The following is a 19,071-nucleotide window of genomic DNA, read 5'->3' on the forward strand; positions in this document are numbered from 1 at the left end:
CTAGATAAAACGGGGCTTGACAAAGCTTCCAGAGGTGATTATGGGTCACGCCAATAAGTAAACGGGTCCCAGTGTCCTAACCTCCTGAAGGCCTGCCCAAGAGAAGGGGTCCAGTGTGCCTGGGAAAGATGACTCCAAACCTCTGGCCAGTCTAGCCAGACCGCAGCAGAGGGGTGGACGCCTTCGGGTCAGCTGTAGCCAAGAAGCCCCATCAGAGAGTTGGCCGACCTCCAGCGGCACAGGAGGGTAGGGAGCTGGAGGTGGGAGGGCGGCGAAGGACAGCCCTACCCCCCCCCCCCGGCCCCGGCACGGGAGGGTCGCGCGCGCAGGCGCGCCCCCGCCCCGCCGCCGGAAGAGCCAGGCAGCCGAGCTCCGCGCCAGACGTTGCGCCGGCTGCGGGGAGATCGCCGTCCGCCGCGCAATGCGGCCCCTCGGCAGCACCGGGGTCGCCGAGCTGCGGGAGCCCGGGCTGCCGCTCACAGCCGACACATCCCCGTCCTCGTCGGCCGCGAGGGAAGAGCCGGAGGAGGCCGTGGAAACCCCGGGACCCAGCTGGTGCGGGCTGTGCGGCTCCTGGCTGTGCGGTTCGCGCGCGCAGCCCGGTGAGTGCGGGTGCGGACCGTGGCGCCGGTCTCGCCCTTGGGGGGCCGGGCAGGCGCTAGCGCGGGGCTCATTGCGGACCACGACCCCCTACTCTCCCCTGCCCAGAGCCCCGGGATCCCGGGAGCTGTCACCTGGGGGCAGCACAGCACAAGTGCCCTGCGCGAAGCCCGAGAAAGTTTCTGATTGTTTGGAACCCTTTGGGGATTCTAAAACTGTTAAACTGTTCCTATAATTAAAGTGTTGCGGGCCAGTCGGTGGAGTCAGATTGCAGTTGGGCGCTCCTGGCCGAGGTCGGAGGTTGGGTGGTCAGCGAGAAAGGCCATGCCACAGCCTGCCCTGCTGGGAGGAAGCTCACCATGAAAACTGATCTCGGTGGTAAACGGTGTACCCCGAAGAGGAAGTTGAAAAACATTCGAGTGTAAAAAATGTTTGTCCCAGAATCTTGGGAAGGCAGAGTTGGGGTTAGGAGGACTTGTTAGCAATGAATGCACAAGAAGGCAGAGGTACCATCTTACTGATGTGGTTAAGGGGTTCACGGACTCATCCCCCAAACCAAGGAAGGACCCGTGGGAAAAACCCATGATCTCGTGCAACGCCTTACTTTGACAAATGAAAGTGAGGCCCAGGAAGGTGCGGGCTTGGGCTTTTGGGTTTGTTTTGTTTTTATGAAGACCTGGCGTAGGTCCCTGCAGCACCAGCCTCCCATAAACCTAGCCCAGGGCTCTTTCTATTAGCGTCAAGCACATTTCTCCTTGAACTCCACCACCCACTTGGAGCAGCTGCTTGGAAGAAGAGGGAAATAAGCAGATGCCCTTTCAAGACAGTTACACAGTCTGCACCACCTCGTCTTCTGGGTCACCTCCCCTAAGTGTGACTCGGGATTTCTATGTCTCTTACTGCACCCCAGCTTCCTTCCTCTCTGTATGCCCTTTCTCCAATTTAGAGATAAACTCCCGGAAAATGACTCTTGCTCCATTTTTGTCCTAAACTCTAACAGAAATGAACAGAATTCTATTCTTTTATGCATGGTAGAGCCTCTCTCTAGAGCAGGAGTTACCCCAAGCGGGGTCGACCAGATGTGCAGACCTTGAAGAGGTCAGTTCCTCACCTTGTCACCCTATGGTTAAATGTCATTCTGAGGGAATGCTGAGTCAGGCCTTGCAAACTCTTAAACCTTCCCCTGTTTGTGAATGGAACAGGAATACTGTTCACTCAGGCGGCACATGGCAAAATGACAAACCAATATAAGTGATTGCACTTAGAATGTGTGGGCTCTTATAACCTCAAAGAAAGTTGGTAACAATAAGGTTTAGCAATAGTTATTAAAAGGGGACCAGAGGATATTCCAGAAACAGGATTGCCACAGAAACACTTTAAACCACAGTACTGTTGTCACTGAACTTTGTGACAGTATCACTTTAGCCTCTTGATTCAACTGGTTATCTCAACAAAGCTCATTTTCAAGTTCAGGTTGAAACTGTTACCAATGTTTCTTACATTCTTGGATAACTCTCACAGACAACATACAGCTACCCTAAGACATCTATTTATTTTCTTGAGGGGCTGTGTGGATCTTAGACTGAAGCAAGAAGCTGTCTTGGGCCTGTGCCTTACATTCGCCTGGAAGGAATGAGTTCCTTAGCAGTGATTCTCTAGCCAGTAGAGCTCTGTACAGTTTACAGAGATCCTGCTTCAATAGGTCTGGGGCAGGCTTGGGAATTAAAGTTTTAGGGTGGGGTGGGTGAGAAGATATCAGCCAAATAACTTGTATGCATATATGCATAACCCATGGACACAGTTGATAGTATGGTGAAGGCCTGGGGTGGGGGTGGGGGCAGGGCAGGCTAGGAGGGGTCAATTGGGAAAAAAGGGGACATATGTAATAGTTTCAACAATAAAGGTTTTTTTTTTAATTAAAAAGTTACTAGTTGGTTCTAATTCCCAACCAAGATTGCAAATCACCAGTTTAAAGCAGAGATTAGAGAATTGAGCAACTTTTCTGTTTTCTTCTCACATGAAATTGCACTATGGCCAATTAATTTGAGGTATTTAAAGTCACCAAATTAATAAAAATGCTTATAGTAGGATATGAACTTGAAGCTTATTACATAAGCAAATGCCTGTGGATTATGCTACTCTTGCTCATCTCCATTGACAGAGTATTGAAATTATTATTCAGTAAGAGACTGAGGGTTGCCTGTGTAGAGCCAGTTCTCACCCCCATCCTCCTATCTAATAAAAGAGAAAAATGGTAATTGGCGTACGACGATACCCTTTTCATTGGCTAATCAGGGCTATATGCAAATTAACTGCCAACTATGATTGGCAGTTAACTGCCAACTAAGATTGGCAGTTAACTGCCAACAAGATGGCGGTTAATTTGCATATGTAGGCACAATGCAGGGAGGTGAAAGGGAAAGCAGGAAGAAGCCCCCTGCCACTGACAGTGATCAGAAACCCAGGGGGGAGCTAAGAGCTGGGGGGCAGGGCAAAGGCGGCCCTGGGGCCGCCTTTGCCCTGCCCCCCAGCCATGATCGGAGAATCAGGTGCCTTTTCCGCCCTGGCCAGTGATAGCAAGAAGTAGGGGTGGAGCCAGCGATGGGAGCTGGGCACGGTCGAAGCTGGCAGTCCCGGGAGCTAGGGGTTCCTTGCCTGGGCCTAAAGCGGAGCCCACGATCGCAGGGCCGCTGCAGCTGCGGGTCCCCGCTGCCCCTGCCCGGGCCAGACGCCTAGGCCAGAGGCCTCAGGCCTGGTCAAGGGGCCGATCCGGTGATTGGTGATCGGAGGGTGATGAGGGTCAACTCCTCTGGCCGAGGCATCAGGCCTGGGTAGGGGGCGGAGCCGGGGATTGGGGGGATATGATGGTCCCCTTGCCCAGGCCTGAAGCCTGGGTCAGAGGTGTCAGGCTTGGGCGGGGGGTGGAGCAAGCGATCAGAGGGAGATGGGGGTCCCCTGCTCAGGCATGATTCCTGGGCCAGAGCCAGTGATCAGGGGGAGATGGGGGTCCCCTGTCCAAGCCTGACACCTCAGGCGGAGGCGTGAGGCCTGGGCAAGGGGCCGATCAGGCGATCGGAGGGTGATGGGGGTCAACGCCTGAGGGCTCCCAGTATGTGAGAGGGGGCAGGCTGGGCTGAGGGGCACTCCCCCACACACACCCAGTGCACGAATTTCGTGCACCGGGCCCCTAGTTAACAAATAATCAAGTTCAGCAAGGCCTTGTACCAACTGTCCTGTCCCCATTGGGAAGCATGGGCCTTAAGAGTTTATAGGCAAGAAAATATGTGAGTAAAAGTGTTTTAAGGAAAAGATAATCAGAGCCAGGGGTGTGAAATTAAGTTTTCAAAGAGTTAAAATAGCATGTTAAAATATTCCTGGAGAGAAATCGAGAAGTTTAGGTTGCAGAAGATCCTTTAAATATAGACCAGGGAGATGTTTTCTGCCCTTGGTCTCGTTCTGTTCTGTCTAAGGGTGTAGGTTCTATGTATGGGTTGGGTTTCTTTGAAGAAAAACTATTTTTTATTTGGACTTGAACTCTGAAATTTCAGAGGCTAAATTCTAAGGCTGACTGCAGCCAAAACATGTATGAGTGGTGCTTAGCTTAGCCGTCTTCTAAAGCTTCCTTCTCATGGGCTGAGTAGGTATGTGTAGTTTGTTTCTGCAGTATCTGAGCACATGCTTACAGAACAGAATGTGGAGATTCTGGCACTTAGACAACATAAAATCTGTAACATGACAGCTCAATCATTCTCTGCAGCTGTGTACCTAGAACAGGAAGAGGTGAAGCCTCTGACCAGCATGGCATGTGTTCCTGCGAAGGTCAGGCTGTAGAATGCCACCAGGAAGACTGCATCATCACACTTTGTAAATGTGTCACTTGTGGGCAAAGATATCTATCTAACACTAGGATCTTGAAATATATTACCTGGTGTTTGCCTTTATAATGGAAGGACATTTTATTTTATTTTATTTTTTAATATATTTTATTGATTCTTTACAGAGAGGAAAGGAGAGAGATAGAGAGTTAGAAACATCGATGAGAGAGAAACATCGATCAGCTGCCTCCTGCACACCTCCCACTGGGGATGTGCCCGCAACCCAGGCACATGCCCTTGACCAGAATCGAACCTGGGACCTTTCAGTCCGCAGGCCGACGCTCTATCCACCGAGCCAAACCGGTTTCGGCAATGGAATGACATTTTAACACACACACACACACACACACACACACACACACACACACATCATTATGTAATACCATTCTACAGTGGAAGAATACATTGTACATTCCTAGATGGAATGGTGATCCTGGTTTTACTACAGGTTGCATGTCCCCACACATCCTTTAGCTCTGTGTGCTCTTAGCAAATGAGAGCCAGTATGTTTACTTCTTATTCTCTCCTTTTTGTGTGTGAGCATTCAGGTGTGGCCTTTTAGGGAGTTCTCTGCTCACTCTACTCCATTTTGCTCTCCTGAATGCCAGGGGGTGAGATTGAAAGAAGGTTCTACTCCTGTTTTAGGCAACTAAGACAGAGGAAGTGGCTAAACAGAAGTTTAATGCTCAGTCAGACTGTCATTAAGAGATTGAATACTTGATGGCCTGGAGAAAGTAAAATTGTCCTGGCTCAGGTCAACTAGGTAGTTGGTATTAGATGACAATTCTAATTTTAAAATGTATTTTAAAAGCACTTTGGGCCCTGGCCGGGTGGCTCAGTTGCTTGGAGCATCCTCCCATACACCAAAAGGTTGTGAGTTTGATTTCCGCTCTGGGCACATACCTAGGTTGCTGGTTCAATCTCTTGTCAGGGTGTGTATGGGAGACAACTGAACGAATGATGTTTCTCTTTCACACTGATGCTTCTCTCTCTCTCCCTCTCCCTCTCCCCCCCCTTCCTCTCCCCCTTCCCCTCTCTCTTTCCCTCTCCTCTCACTTTCATCAATATCCTTGGGTGAGGATTAAAAAAGAAAAAGAAAAAAGTACTTTGGGGTCAGAAGGGTAGGTAGCCCCCCTCCCCTTGCCGCGGAAGAGTTTATGCTCTAAATGAAAGATACATTGTAAACCATGAGAGGTTCAAATAAAGATTTGAGTAATGGTTCAAAATAACAAAAGACAGAGCCTTCCTAAATCATGTTGCCGTGGTTTTACCCTCTGCATCTTTCCATGATTCTCTCACATCCTTTCATTCAGCAACTACTGAGGGTCTTCCATGTGCCGGGCCTGAACAAGACAGCTGAGGGCTCAGCCCTGGAGGAGCTTGCAGGCTGTGGAGGAAGTCAGCTCATCAACAAGTAGCCACAGAACACAGTTATAAACTGCTTTCCAGGAAAGATCACTTTCTTCATAAAGCACAGTTCACCAGTGAGATGATATAAAACATCATTTGGAAGCATTTTCTCTAGCCATCTTGACAAGCATTTCTTAAAAGATTTCTCTACTGTCTTTACTTCTTTTTGACTTGTAGGTGAGGGGGTGATTCTTCAGGGAGTTAAAGGAAATTGTATTTTATAGGGTGAAATTGTATTTCAGAAAACACAGGTTTAATTTGTTTCCTTCGTCTATGGCTCTTCATTTTTGGTGGGAAAAATGTTTCCGATCCAAAAACTAGACATGCTTAGGAGGTAATATTTGCAGCTTGTTAGCCATTAACACTGTCCCATTTTTCTCAGTTTCTAAGTGAAAATGATAAAGCATACACTTGGAAGTAAGGACTAACCAGAATTTAATCTTTTTCAGAAGCCAAGAAGAAAGCACCCTGTCGTGGACTTGGCTTGTTTTACACATTATTGTCTGCCTTCCTTTTCTCAGTGGCCTTTTTATTTGTTAAAAAAGTGCAAGACCTCCATGCTGTAGAAATTAGTGCATTCCGATGTGTGTTCCAAATGTTAGTCGTTATCCCTTGCTTAATATACAGAAAGTAAGTATTTCTTAACTGCAAAGTAGATAATAATAAACGGTTGTAAATCTTTTGACCTGCCCAAATTTACTTATAGTATCTGCTTTAATCCTTCTCATAGACTTGCCAGTCCCTATACCCTTTGGCTCTGATTACTGAAAAGTCACAAGGATCCCACCTAAGTAAGATGCTCATAAGCACACACAACATGCCCAGCAGAGGGGGAGAAAGAGATTCAGTTATTCTCCACCCTCATTTTGAGAACAAAACTCTCCTAGTTTTGTTCCACCTTCCCTTCTTAGTATTTGGAAGAAAAAGTAAACAAGAGGATGTGGTAGTGTCGTCTCCCAGTGTCAGAGGTTTCTTTATTAGAACAGGTTGTTCTGCTACAAGGGCAGACGGAAGGCTACCATAGTAATATTTAGGTGTGAGGTGCTGTGGGAAAGGGGAAAGGTAATCTTGAGGAGGGGCTTTTTAACTGCTTTCCATATTCAGTGTCCTCATCTGTAAACTGAAGGGAATGACATTTATCCTCTACCTGCCTGTGGTTACAAGAATCAAATGGAATTTATTATAGATCAGAGTGTTTTGTAAAAAATATAGTATTGACTTGTAGGTGAGGGATGTTTCTTCAGTGAGTTAAAGGAAATCCATTTTTTTTAAAAAATATATTTTATTGATATTTTTACAGAGAGGAAGGGAGAGGGATAGAGAGTTAGAAACATCGATGAGAGAGAAACATCGATCAGCTGCCTCCTGCACACTGCCCACTACGTATGTGCCCGCAACTAAGGTGCATGCCCCTGGCCAGAATTGAACCTGGGACCCTTGAGTCTGCAGGCTGACGCTCTATCCACTGAGCCAAACCGGTTAGGGCAAGGAAATCCATTTTATAGGGTGGATTTATAGATGGTCCATCCCATCTTCTTCATTCATGTGAATTCTGCTCTTTCCCCCCCCCCGCCCCAACCCTCCTCAGGTTTAAAGTATGCCTCTTCAGTCCATATACTAAGGATTTGGTGAAAAAGGTTAAAATTTGCTAAGATCGATATTGTCAGAAATTCCCGTGTAAGTGTGGACAAGTCATAATATTTTAGGAAATGTCGGTAAGACTTCAGACATTTCTAAGTGTGGCAGTAGACTTCGGATGGGAACCCAATCATCTTCCCCATTTTGGAATAAAAGTATTGTCAGGGGAAGGCACTAGAAAAATTTTCTGAAATCCTTGGTGATAATTTAGTTTGACCCATTTCAAATTTCACTATTGAGGAAGATTCCTAGCTTCTTAAAGTATGGACCAAAGGTGACCATACTTTCATTTCTGACTCCAGAGACCCAGGGTCCCCATGTCTGGCCTACATGCTGCCCTGAAGATGTCCAGCCCCAACACAGATCAGCAAGATGCACCTAGCCAGGAACTAACACAGGACTCTGTTTAGCAAATATTTAATTGGAAAAACTTTGATGGCAATTATTATACATACTGAATGCTGCAGGTTCTTTTTCAGTGTGTTTTAACTCTTTTCCTAAAGAGAACAGTGAAAAGTTGTCTCACATCCAATGACTTAAAGAACATGTGGCATTGGCACCGCTTTTATAGAAAAACTCATAAGAATGCACAACATCGAGGACCAAGTTTTCTTATATGGGGCAGCTAAATCTTGAAATTATACTTATTATGAAAGTAACACGCTTTCACATATTTATATATTTAATAGAAAACATGTGAAAAATAAATATAAAGAAGGAAAATTACTATACTAGAATGAGGTCTAACCACAATGAGCATTTCAGTATATTTTCCTTTGTCTTTTTTTACAAGCATACACAGGGTGCCCCCCAAAACTGTATCGTGGGGAAGCATGGGACTTATTTGGAATGTCTATAAGGAGGCTTCTCCTAAAGGTCGGGGGGTCTCTGAGGGGACCTTGCCAAAGGTGGTAGCCCCTACTTTGACTTTTCCAAACGAGTCTGATCCCCTGAGGTGTTTTGCTAGAATCTCTATGTTTAGTCTTTAAAGACCCAACTTTGTAGAAGCATATACTTTCTTAAGGATTCTTATCCTATTGATTGTATCTAGAGGTTAATTTTAGTTCAAACTGTTATTGCAATAAAAAGCCAACAAGGCAGGCAATCAGGGCTATTTGTTCCTAAAGTAAAAACAGTCCATTAGCCTCTCTTTCACAGAAACCTGTGTCAGAGCAATCTCTTCATCCATCGCTCAGGGTCTGCTGGTCAGCCCCAGCTGCTGGTGCCCCCTGTGTGAAGAGGTCAGGTATGCAACAAACGCAGCGAAACCCTCGAAAACAAAAAGAAAGAAAATGAAAGTAACTGTGCAGTAAGTCATTGGAGCCCGCTTGGGATTTCCAAGTTTGAGGGAATTCTTTCTCAGCTAAGGTTTTATAATGGGACAATAGCTGTTCACAGAACAGCAGCAATATATCACATTGCTGAAACAGTTATTAAAAGCAGGTGGTGCCTTTGTTTCAGAATAACAACTAAAAAGCTTATTAAAAATTGTTTTGGCCGAAACCGGTTTGGCTCAGTGGATAGAGCGTCGGCCTGTGGACTGAAGGGTCCTGGGTTCAATTCCAGTCAAGGGCATGGAGGCAGCTGATCGATGTTTCTTGCTCATCGATGTTTCTAACTCTCTATCTCTCTCCCTTCCTCTCTGTAAAAAATCAATAAAATATATTTTAAAAAAATATTTTAAAAAAATTGTTTTGATGTATAATCCTCGGTTCCCTGATGCTGGAACACTAGACCTTAATCCTCTGGGAACAGGTGGGTAGGAATTTAAAAAGAAATCAGGCCCAGGGAAAACGAGTGTCCTTATCATCATTAACTATGTGGGCTCTTGTTCGAGCTGCATTATGCCCACTTCATATTGAAGATCAAAAGCCTACAGAGCAACAGGAGGACTTACTACTGCCCCCTCCTCCTGAAGCAGAGCCTGCAGAGCCTGTAATATCTAAAGCCCCGCTGCTGGAGGAAATATTTCCCGATCCTCGGCCTCTGATGTGGGAGAGCTCATCAACTAGATCCTCAGTTATGGGGTCCTATGTCAGGCAAGCCATGTTAGAAGGAGAGCTTTTAACTTGCCCAGATATACAAAATCAACAAGATAATAAAGTTTATGAGCCGCTCTTTTTTACCTTTAAAGAAATAAGGAAAAGTGTTAGAGAAAATGAGACTAACAGTCCGTTTACAAAAGGACTCCTTAATGCCTTGTCTGAAAATTATCACATGACTCCTTGGGACTGGCAGATTTTAGCCAAAACAATTCTAGATGCCAGTCAATATCTGTTATGGAAAGCAGAATATAATAAGATCTGTGAACAACAAACTGTTTATGGGTGCTCACTGGCCACCCCACACGGGAGCCCTCTGAGCCACATTCTAGCTATAAGTCCCGGGCACTAAAAGACATCTTCTAAAAAATCCATGGAAAGGACTCTGGTTTATTAAGTCTTATCTGTAGGTTGTGCACACCTATAAATGTTGTTCATAGTGTCTCTGTTAATTGTTGTTTTGTGTCTTTGCTGTTTAGTTTACTTTGTTTAAAGATAGGGCATATTTCACTTTACTAGGGGCCCCAGCTACTTGTAACAGGCTGACCTCATAATAGGGATTACAGGAATTTCCCAGCAGCTGCCAAGAATTCTTATTCTTGGGGACCTTCCTGCTTTCCCTCTCAAGACATCAGCCACTAGAAACTCTTAGGTATTAGAAGTTCTTGTCTCTGTAATGTAACTTGGTTCCTGATTAATGTTTTTTACTTGCTTTCTTATCTTTAAAGGACTTAGTTTATACTTCACCATTTTATGAATATAAGGAATCCTTGGCCTCTACTGTTTAGACTTTGTACCACTCAGAACCCATTTACTGTACTGGGTTAATCTACACTAATAAAAGAGAAAAATGGTAATTGGCATACGACGCTACCCTTTTCATTGGCTAATCTACACTAATAAAAGAGAAAAATGGTAATTGGCGTACGATGCTACCCTTTTCATTGGCTAATCAGGGCTATATGCAAATTAACTGCCAACTAAGATTGGCAGTTAACTGCCAACAAGATGGCGGTTAATTTGCATATGTAGGCACAATGCAGGGAGGCAAAAGGGAAAGCAGGAAGAAGCCCCCTGCCACTGACAGGGATTGGAAACCCAGGGGGGAGCTAAGAGCTGGGGGGCAGGGCAAAGGTGGCCCTGGGGCCGCCTTTGCCCTGCCCCCCAGCCATGATCGGAGAATCAGGCGCCTTTGCCGCCCTGGCCAGTGATAGCAGGAAGTAGGGGTGGAGCCAGCGATGGGAGCTGGGCACAGTCGAAGCTGGCAGTCCCAGGAGCTAGGGGTCCCTTGCCTGGGCCTAAAGCGAAGCCCACGATCGTGGGGCCGCTGCAGCTGCGGGTCCCTGCTGCCCGGGCCGGACGCCTCAGCCAGAGGCGTCCTGCAGGGGCAGGGGCAGAGCCCGCGCGATCGCGGCACCCCTGCTGCCACTGTGGGTCCCCACTGCCCGGGCTGGACGCCTAGGCCAGAGGCGTTAGGCCTGGGCAGGGGCAGAGCCTGTAACCGCGGGGAGCTGGGGGTCCCCTGCCCAGGCCTGACACCTCTGCCGGAGGCCTCAGGCCTGGTCAAGGGGCCGATCCGGTGATTGGTGATCGGAGGGTGATGAGGGTCAACTCCTCTGGCAGAGGCATCAGGCCTGGGTGGGGGGTGGAGCCGGGGATTGGGGGGATATGATGGTCCCCTTGCGTCAGGCTTGGGCAGGGGGTGGAGCAAGCGATCAGAGGGAGATGGGGGTCCCCTGCCCAGGCATGATTCCTGGGCCAGAGGCCTCAGGCCTGGGCGGGGGCCAGAGCCAGTGATCAGGGGGAGATGGGGGTCCCCTGTCCAAGCCTGACACCTCTGGCGGAGGCGTCAGGCCTGGGCAAGAGGCCGATCAGGCGATCGGAGGGTGATGGGGGTCAACGCCTGAGGGCTTCCAGTATGTGAGAGGGGGCAGGCTGGGCTGAGGGACACTCCCCTCCCCACACCCAGTGCACGAATTTCGTGCACCAGGCCCCTAGTGTAAAATAAAATTCCAAGGCTAGTGTCCCAGTCCACCCTTTTGTGAGTACTCATTCATTTACTGTAGGGTTTTTTGTTTCTGTTTTTAAGATCTCTTCTTACTATATACAAAATTTCATATTGTTAAATTACTCAAAAAGAGAAAAAATATGGGAAATAATTATTTAAACTCCCCAAGTATTTTCCTAAAAGGCTAGAGCTACAGAAATACCCTTGAATAAGCTGCAGAAGCGGCAACAGTGGGGTGAAGGAAAGAGCACTCTCCTTGTAAAGAAAAAAAAATGGTACTTTTACACTAAAGCTTTTAAAGGCCCAGAAGTTACTATAGTCCTGGGAACAAACCTCAGGACCTCTTATCTCCCCACATACACACCCACCCTTTCTCCAGACTCCTAAGTGTTGTCAAGGTCATATTATCTCTATTATACTTCTTAACAATGTGAGTATATTTTCCATTGGAAAAATAAGCCTATTTCTAAAAGTAAGGAAAAGAAAAAGAAATCGTTTTTCCTATATTTGCTTAAGTAGCAAAGGTTTAATATATATACTGGAGGCCTCAGGGTCCCTCAGCTCGGCCTGTGCCCTCTTACAGTACAGGAGCCCTTGGGGGAGCAGGCCTAAGCCCATAATCAGACATCCTAGCACTGCCACCGAGGCAGGAGTGGCTCCCACCATTGCCGCTGCACTCACCAGCCATGAGTCCGGCTTCTGGCTGAGCGGTGCTCCCCCTATGGGAGCGCACTGACCACCAGGGGGCAGCTCCTGCATTGAGCATCTGCCCCTTGGTGGTCGGTATGCATCATAGCTACCGGTTGTTCCGCTGTTCAGTCTATTTGCATATTAGCCTTTTATTATATAGGACTAGTGGCCCAGCGCATGAAATTCATGCACAGGGGATGTCCCTCAGCCTGGCCTGCACCCTCTCCAATCTGGGACCCCTCAGGGGATGTTCTACTGCCGGTTTAGTTGGACATCCCTCTCGCAATCCGGGACCGCTGGCTCCTAGCCACTAACCTGCCTGCCGGCCTGCTTGCCCCCAACTGCCCCCCGCCCCCCACCAGCCTGCTTGACCCCAGCTGCCCTCCCAGGCCAGCCTCATGGCCCCAACTGCCTTCCCCTGCCAGCCTCATGGCCCCCAACTGCCTTCCCCAGCCGGTCTCCCGGAAGGTCTCCTGGTCTAATTGGCATATTACCCTTTTATTAGTATAGATTATTAAAATATTTTTGCCTAAGAAGCAAAGGTTTTATATATATTATTAAAATAATTATGTTAATCAGGAACCTGATTACTTTAAATAAATAACTTACTTAATACTGTTTAATAATAATAATAGCCCTAACCAGTTTGGCTCAGTGGATAGAGCGTTGGCCTGTGGACTGAAGGGTCCCAGCTTTGATTCCAGTCAAGGGCATGTACCTTGATTTCGGCACATCCCCAGTAGGGAGTGTGCAGGAGGCAGGTGAATCGATGTTTCTTTCTCATCGATGTTTCAACTCTCTATACCTCTTCCTCTCCCTTCCTCTCTTTAAAAAAACAATAAAATATATTTAAAATAATAATAATAGTAATTATATATAATAATATATTTGATTACCTTCCCAGGATTTAAATTTTAAGATTTGCTTTCTATCCTTATAAAGGAAATTTTATACTTAAGATATATGGGAAGCTCTGTCAAATAAAAAAATAATAATTATATTCTATTTATATGCACATTAAATAATTTCTAATATGCTTTCATTTATAACTAATTGTTATAAATTATAATATAGAATATTATATTTTGCAAAAAGAACAAAATTCTGTCATTTACATTATTCTATAAAGTACCTAGATCTATAGAAATACTAGCAAGAAAAATCAAAAGAAACAATTTTATTATAAAGCTGAATAAATAAAAAATAATTATATATTTTTGTAACTTTTGTTGAAAGTATTGCTAATTCTTAAACTTTTTGTTTTTCAGATATAAGAAAGCATTTTTAAAGCAATTTAGTAAATTACATATTTCTCTCCCTACCTGTCCCTCCAAAATTTAGCAGTTTTTAATAAGTAGCAATACATTTCTTTAAATTCAGTAAGACCTAGTTCCAATTATAGCTATATTAACCAAGATAAAAACTAACAATAGGCCTGCTTATAGCAGCCATGCCTTTGCCACCTTTTACGGGACTTAGTCCATCCAGCATTCCACAGGAATCCCTTACAATCCACAGGGGCAGGCCATTATTGAGTATGCCCATTCAACATTAAAAAACATACTAGTAAAACAAAAAAGGGGGAATATGGGACTCACGGACCCAATGAAATATTAACATGGGGGAGAGGATATGCGTGTGTTTCTACCCCCACAGGGCTGCTGTGGATTCCAGCTCGTCGGATTGAACTCTATCATGGCATGGCACAGTGACTACCAGAACTCTCTGGCCAGTATAGTATAACTTTTATTAATAATCATACTGACAATAGCCTGATTCGCACCACCTACCCCTATGTCTTTGTTATGGGCCCCGATCTACTAATAAACCATAGTTCATCTTTTCTAATACAGGTTAAAAAGGAAGCTTATTTTACATCCTGTATTACCACTCTGAATATTACTTCATTGAACATCAGCACTATTATGGACTTAGAAGACAAGCAGAAATCCTGATACCTGTTAATCTCACCAGGAAATGGCAAGGCTCATCAGCCATCGAAGTCTTAGAAAGAGCATTGAGTCAATTATGGCCCAAAAGATTTTTGGGAATGGTCATTGCAGCCATTATTTTGGCTGTTGTTATCCTTATAACTGCCAGCATCACTGTGATGGCCCTTTCTGAGTCTATGCAGATGGCCACATTTGTAGACCATATGGCCTATGATATAACTAGGGAATTCACTATACAGCAGCATATATAGGTCAAAAAATATTAGCTAGACTACAGGCAATAGAGGTAGCCATTGAATATCTAGGGAAAAGACAGGACACTATAGCATACAGGCAAGTGCTTAATTGTGATTGGGAGCATAAGCACATATGTGTCACACCTTTGAAATGGAACAGTAGTCACCATCATTGGATTGATGTTAAAAAGCATCTATGGGAAGTCTTTCATAATAACCTTACTGAAAAAGTAAACATGTTGCAAAGGCAAATTAAAGAATTCTTATTTGCTATCAATAAACATGGAAAACAGACCATTGCTTAGAATATGGTAAAGGAGCAATTAGAATGGATAGACCCCACCACATGGTTTCCTAAAATCAATTGGTACCTGATCAGACTAACCATTAACTGTCATTGTAATTCTCTTTATTTTTCTTACTAGAGGCCTGGTGCATGAAATTCGTGCATGGGTAGGGTCCCTAGGCCTGGTGATTAGGGCCAATCGGGGCCTTCCTTCATTCCACACTGCCCCTGGTGGTCAGCGTACGTAATAGCGAGTGATTGAACTCCCAGTTGGACTCCCAAGGGGACACTTTGCATATTAGCCTTTTATATATATAGGTAGTATACAAAATCAGAATTCGAGCAGTGAACGTGCTTTGCAGCCCCCAACCTTCCAAAGCAGAAAGTTCACCACCTCCCTCTGTCTTCTGCAGCCAGCAAAACAAAAAGGGGGGAGATGTGGGGAAGCACGGGACTTGGTTGGAATGTCTGTAAAAAGGATTCTCCAAAAGGTTGGGGGCCTTTGAGGGGACCTTGCCAAAGGTGACAGCCCCTACCTTGACTTTTCCAAAGAAGTCCGATCTCCCAGAGTGCTTTGCTAGAATCTCTATGTTTACTCTTTAAAGACCTGACCTTGTAGAAGCATACTTTCTCAAGGATACTTACCCTACTGATTGTATCTAGAGGTTAATTTTAGTTCAAACTGTTATTACAATAAAAAGCCAATGAGGCAGTGCCAGAGGCCGGTCCATCCTTGTTGCTTGACACAGTTGCTGCAGGGAAGAAACATCTGCACAGCATATGTTTCAAGGGACCTGGCATACTGTTCTTAATATGTTTGCTCCCCTTCTTAGCGCTGTGTGTTCTAACCAGGGCCACCTCCCCGAGAAAGGTTGTTTCCCCAGGTGGGGATATTTCCCTGGAGTTAGGAATTAACGGGACTAAGGAAGGGAATAAATCAGTAAAACCCCCCAGTGTTACAGAAATACTGTGTACTACTTACGAAGAACTTAGACTAAGACTGTTGGCAATAAATTTGGGACTTGCTAGGCCCACATCCCCAGGGGTCTACCCACCAGAGAAACCACCGAAGCCTATGCCCCTGAAAACCCGCCGATGCAGGGCAGTCCCAAGGAATACCATCAGCAAGGCTAAAAGGACATAACCGTTACTTGGGATAATCTCCTTCAGTTACTTCCTTGTAGCTTAATAGTAGAGCAGTAGAGTAGTGACCTTGGAATGGAGATAACAAACTAGCCCCAACCTTTGCAATAGAATGGATAGGATTAAAATCAACAGAGCTAGATAGAGATAAGATTTTTGGCAAAGGTCAGATAAACTATGGACATGAAACAAGGAACTGTAGAAGGTCAAGGGAGGACCCAAAACATTTCATGATGTGACTATAGAGGCATGCTTATAGGATCAAATGGTATAAATACAGATGTAACAGGAGAATAGAGAACCTGGCTATGCTGATCATCTGAACGCTGTCTCCGTGTCCTTCATTCATCGCCAACTCCATCCACACCTTTGGGAACCCCTGGATCGCTGGGGCTGGACCCCGGCAAGGCAGGCAAATGGGACTGCTTTTACTTCTAAAGTAAAATAGTCCCTTAGCCTCTCTTTCACAGAAACTTGTGTGAGATCAATCTGTTCATCTGTCACTTGGGGTCTGCTGGTCAGCCACAGCACTGTATTAATACTTTAACAGCTGATTTTTGTTACATTTTGAAAATGAAATGTATTTTAATAAACACCGCCTTTATAATTATTCAAAGTGTGTATACATTTTGGGGGATACCCTGTATATACATGTAGCAAATAATATCTAACATAAGAAAAAAGGAAAAATACATCTGTATTTACTTAAGTATAATGATACTGTTTATATAGTTCTCTTGTATTATTTTTGCTTATACTGTGAACACTTTAATGTCATTAGCAATACTTACAAAACATTTTTTAAAGGGATATAATAGTTGTGGACATTATCATATTTAATTTGCTATTCCCCTATTTTTGATAGCTAAGACTTCTAAAATATTACTTTATTAAAAACTAGAGGCCCGGAGCGCGATATTCGTGCACTGAGGAGGGGGTCCCTCAGCCCAGACTGCACCCTCTCGCAGTCTGGGAAACCTCGGGGGATGTCCGACTGCTGCCTTAGGCCCTTAGAACTGTCGCAGAGGCATGAGAGGCTCCCATCGCCGCTGATGCGCTTAGTCAGCCATGAGTCCAGCTTCTGGCTGAGCAGCACTCCCCCTGTGGGAGCGCACTGACCACGAGGGGGCAGCTCCTGCATTGAGCGTCTGCCCCCTGGTGGTCAGTGTGCATCATAGCGACCGGTCATTCCACCGTTCGGTCGATTTGCACATTAGCCTTTTATTATATAAGATTATAGTTTAAAAACAATTAGCAAGTTTTGTTTAATATGCATTCCTTCATTTGAATTTCCAGAACTGGGTTTATAGGCCCAAAAGATCTACGAATCTTCCTCATTCTCGGAGGAGTCCTCGGTTCTACCGCCATGATCCTTTTATACTACGCTTTCCAGGCAACGTCCCTCGCCGATGCCATGGTTATCGCGTTTAGCTGTCCAGTGTTTACGTCTATATTTGCTTGCATATTTCTCAAGGAAAAATACAGCCTTTGGAATGTTCTTTTCACCGCATTCGCCATCACCGGAGTGATCCTCATTGTGAGGCCACCATTTGTGTTTGGTTCCAACACTGTGAAGATGACTAGAAGCTATTCAGATCACGTGAAGGGCACGTTGGCAGCACTTGGACATGCCGTATCTAATGCCTTGACTCTTGTTATCCTCAGAAAAATGGGGAAATCTGTGGATTACTTTTTGCCCATTTGGTTTTATGTACTGGTTGGCCTCATGGAGACAGTCATCATCCTCTCTGTATTCGGAATGTGGAGGATGCCGAACTGTGGGATAGACAGGCTCTTTCTCCTACTAATCGGGCTGTTTGGTTTGGCGGGTCAGGTGTTTCTCACCAAAGCCCTTCAGATAGAAGAAGCTGGGCTAGTAGCACTAATGAAGACCATGGATGTGGTTTTTGCTTTTATCTTTCAGGTTATTTTCCTGCATGATATACCAACGTGGTGGACGGTGGGGGGAGCACTCTGCGTAGTAGCCAGTAGTGCTGGAGTGGCCATTCGTAAATGGTGCCAGGGATCCAAATGAAGCATAGTTGCAGAAATGTGTATTTTTTACAAGTCCATCTTCACCAAATACAAAAACATCACATATGCACATACCTGGAAAATCAGCACTTAATTGATTATATTTAATAAATTTCATAGTTTAAGTATCATTTTTGATATGGTATGTCTTATTTTTTCATCCTCCTCAAGGATATGTTTATTTTTTTATTATTTATTTATTTTTTTTTTTAATTAAATCTTTATTGTTCAGATTATAACAGTTGTTCCTCTTTTTTCCCCCACAACTCCCCTCCACCTGGTTCCCACCCCACCCTATGCCCTTACCCTCCCCCTACTGTCCTCATCCATAGGTGTATGATTTTTGTCCAATCTCTTCCGGCACCCCCCATACTCCTTCCCCCCTCGAGAATAGTCCACTCCCTTTCTATGCCCCTGATTCTATTATATTCACCAGTTTATTCTGTTCATCAGATTATTTATTCACTTGATTTTTAGATTCACTTGTTGATAGATGTGTATTTGTTGTTCATAATTTGTATCTTTACCTTTTTCTTCTTCTTCCTCTTCTTAAAGGATACCTTTCAGCATTTCATATAATACTGGTTTGGTGGTGATGAACTCCTTTAGCTTTTCCTTATCTGTGAAGCTCTTTATCTGACCTTCAATTCTGAATGATAGCTTTCCTGGGTAAAGTAATCTTGGTTGTAGGTTCTTGGCATTCATCACTTTGAATATTTCTTGCCACTCCCTTCTAGCCTGCAAAGTTTCTGTTGAGAAATCAGCTGATAGTCGTATGGGTACTCCCTTGTAGGTAACTGACTGTTTTTCTCTTGCTGCTTTTAAGATTCTCTCTTTGTCTTTTGCTCTTGGCATTTTAATCATGGTGTGTCTTGGTGTGGTCCTCTTTGGATTCCTTTTGTTTGGGGTTCTCTGCGCTTCCTGGACCTGTAAGTCTATTTCTTTCACCAGGTAGGGGAAGTTTTCTGTCATTATTTCTTCAAAGAGGTTTTCAATATCTTGCTCTCTCTCATCTTCTGGCACCCCCATATTTTGGATGTTGGTACATTTGAAGTTGTCCCAGAGGCTCCTTACACTATCTTCATATTTTTGGATTCTTTCTTCTTTTTGTTTTTCTGGTTGAGTGTTTTTTGCTGCTTTGTATTTCAAATCTTTGA

The 19,071-nt window shown here is 44.9% G+C and overlaps 1 protein-coding gene across 1 annotated transcript; it reads left to right on the top strand.

The window, feature by feature from the left end:
- Positions 1-300: 300 nt before the first annotated feature.
- On the top strand, positions 301-18,045 carry LOC132215019 (solute carrier family 35 member G1-like). The gene is made up of 3 exons (XM_059662879.1): positions 301-602; positions 6,335-6,515; positions 17,177-18,045. Exons 1-3 carry the CDS (start codon positions 422-424, stop codon positions 17,913-17,915), a joined length of 1,101 nt encoding a protein of 366 aa, XP_059518862.1. The 5' UTR covers positions 301-421; the 3' UTR covers positions 17,916-18,045.
- Positions 18,046-19,071: the final 1,026 nt, after the last annotated feature.

Source organism: Myotis daubentonii, chromosome 13, assembly GCF_963259705.1.
Source record: "Myotis daubentonii chromosome 13, mMyoDau2.1, whole genome shotgun sequence".
Taxonomy (NCBI): domain Eukaryota; kingdom Metazoa; phylum Chordata; class Mammalia; order Chiroptera; family Vespertilionidae; genus Myotis; species Myotis daubentonii.

Excerpts from the sequence above, each read along its gene's own strand:
- LOC132215019 (XM_059662879.1), top strand. The coding sequence starts at position 422 with ATGCGGCCCCTCGGCAGCACCGGGGTCGCCGAGCTGCGGGAGCCCGGG. Across the intron at positions 603-6,334 it reads CGGTTCGCGCGCGCAGCCCG|AAGCCAAGAAGAAAGCACCC; the intron begins GTGAGTGCGGGT and ends AATCTTTTTCAG. Across the intron at positions 6,516-17,176 it reads CCTTGCTTAATATACAGAAA|AACTGGGTTTATAGGCCCAA; the intron begins GTAAGTATTTCT and ends TTGAATTTCCAG.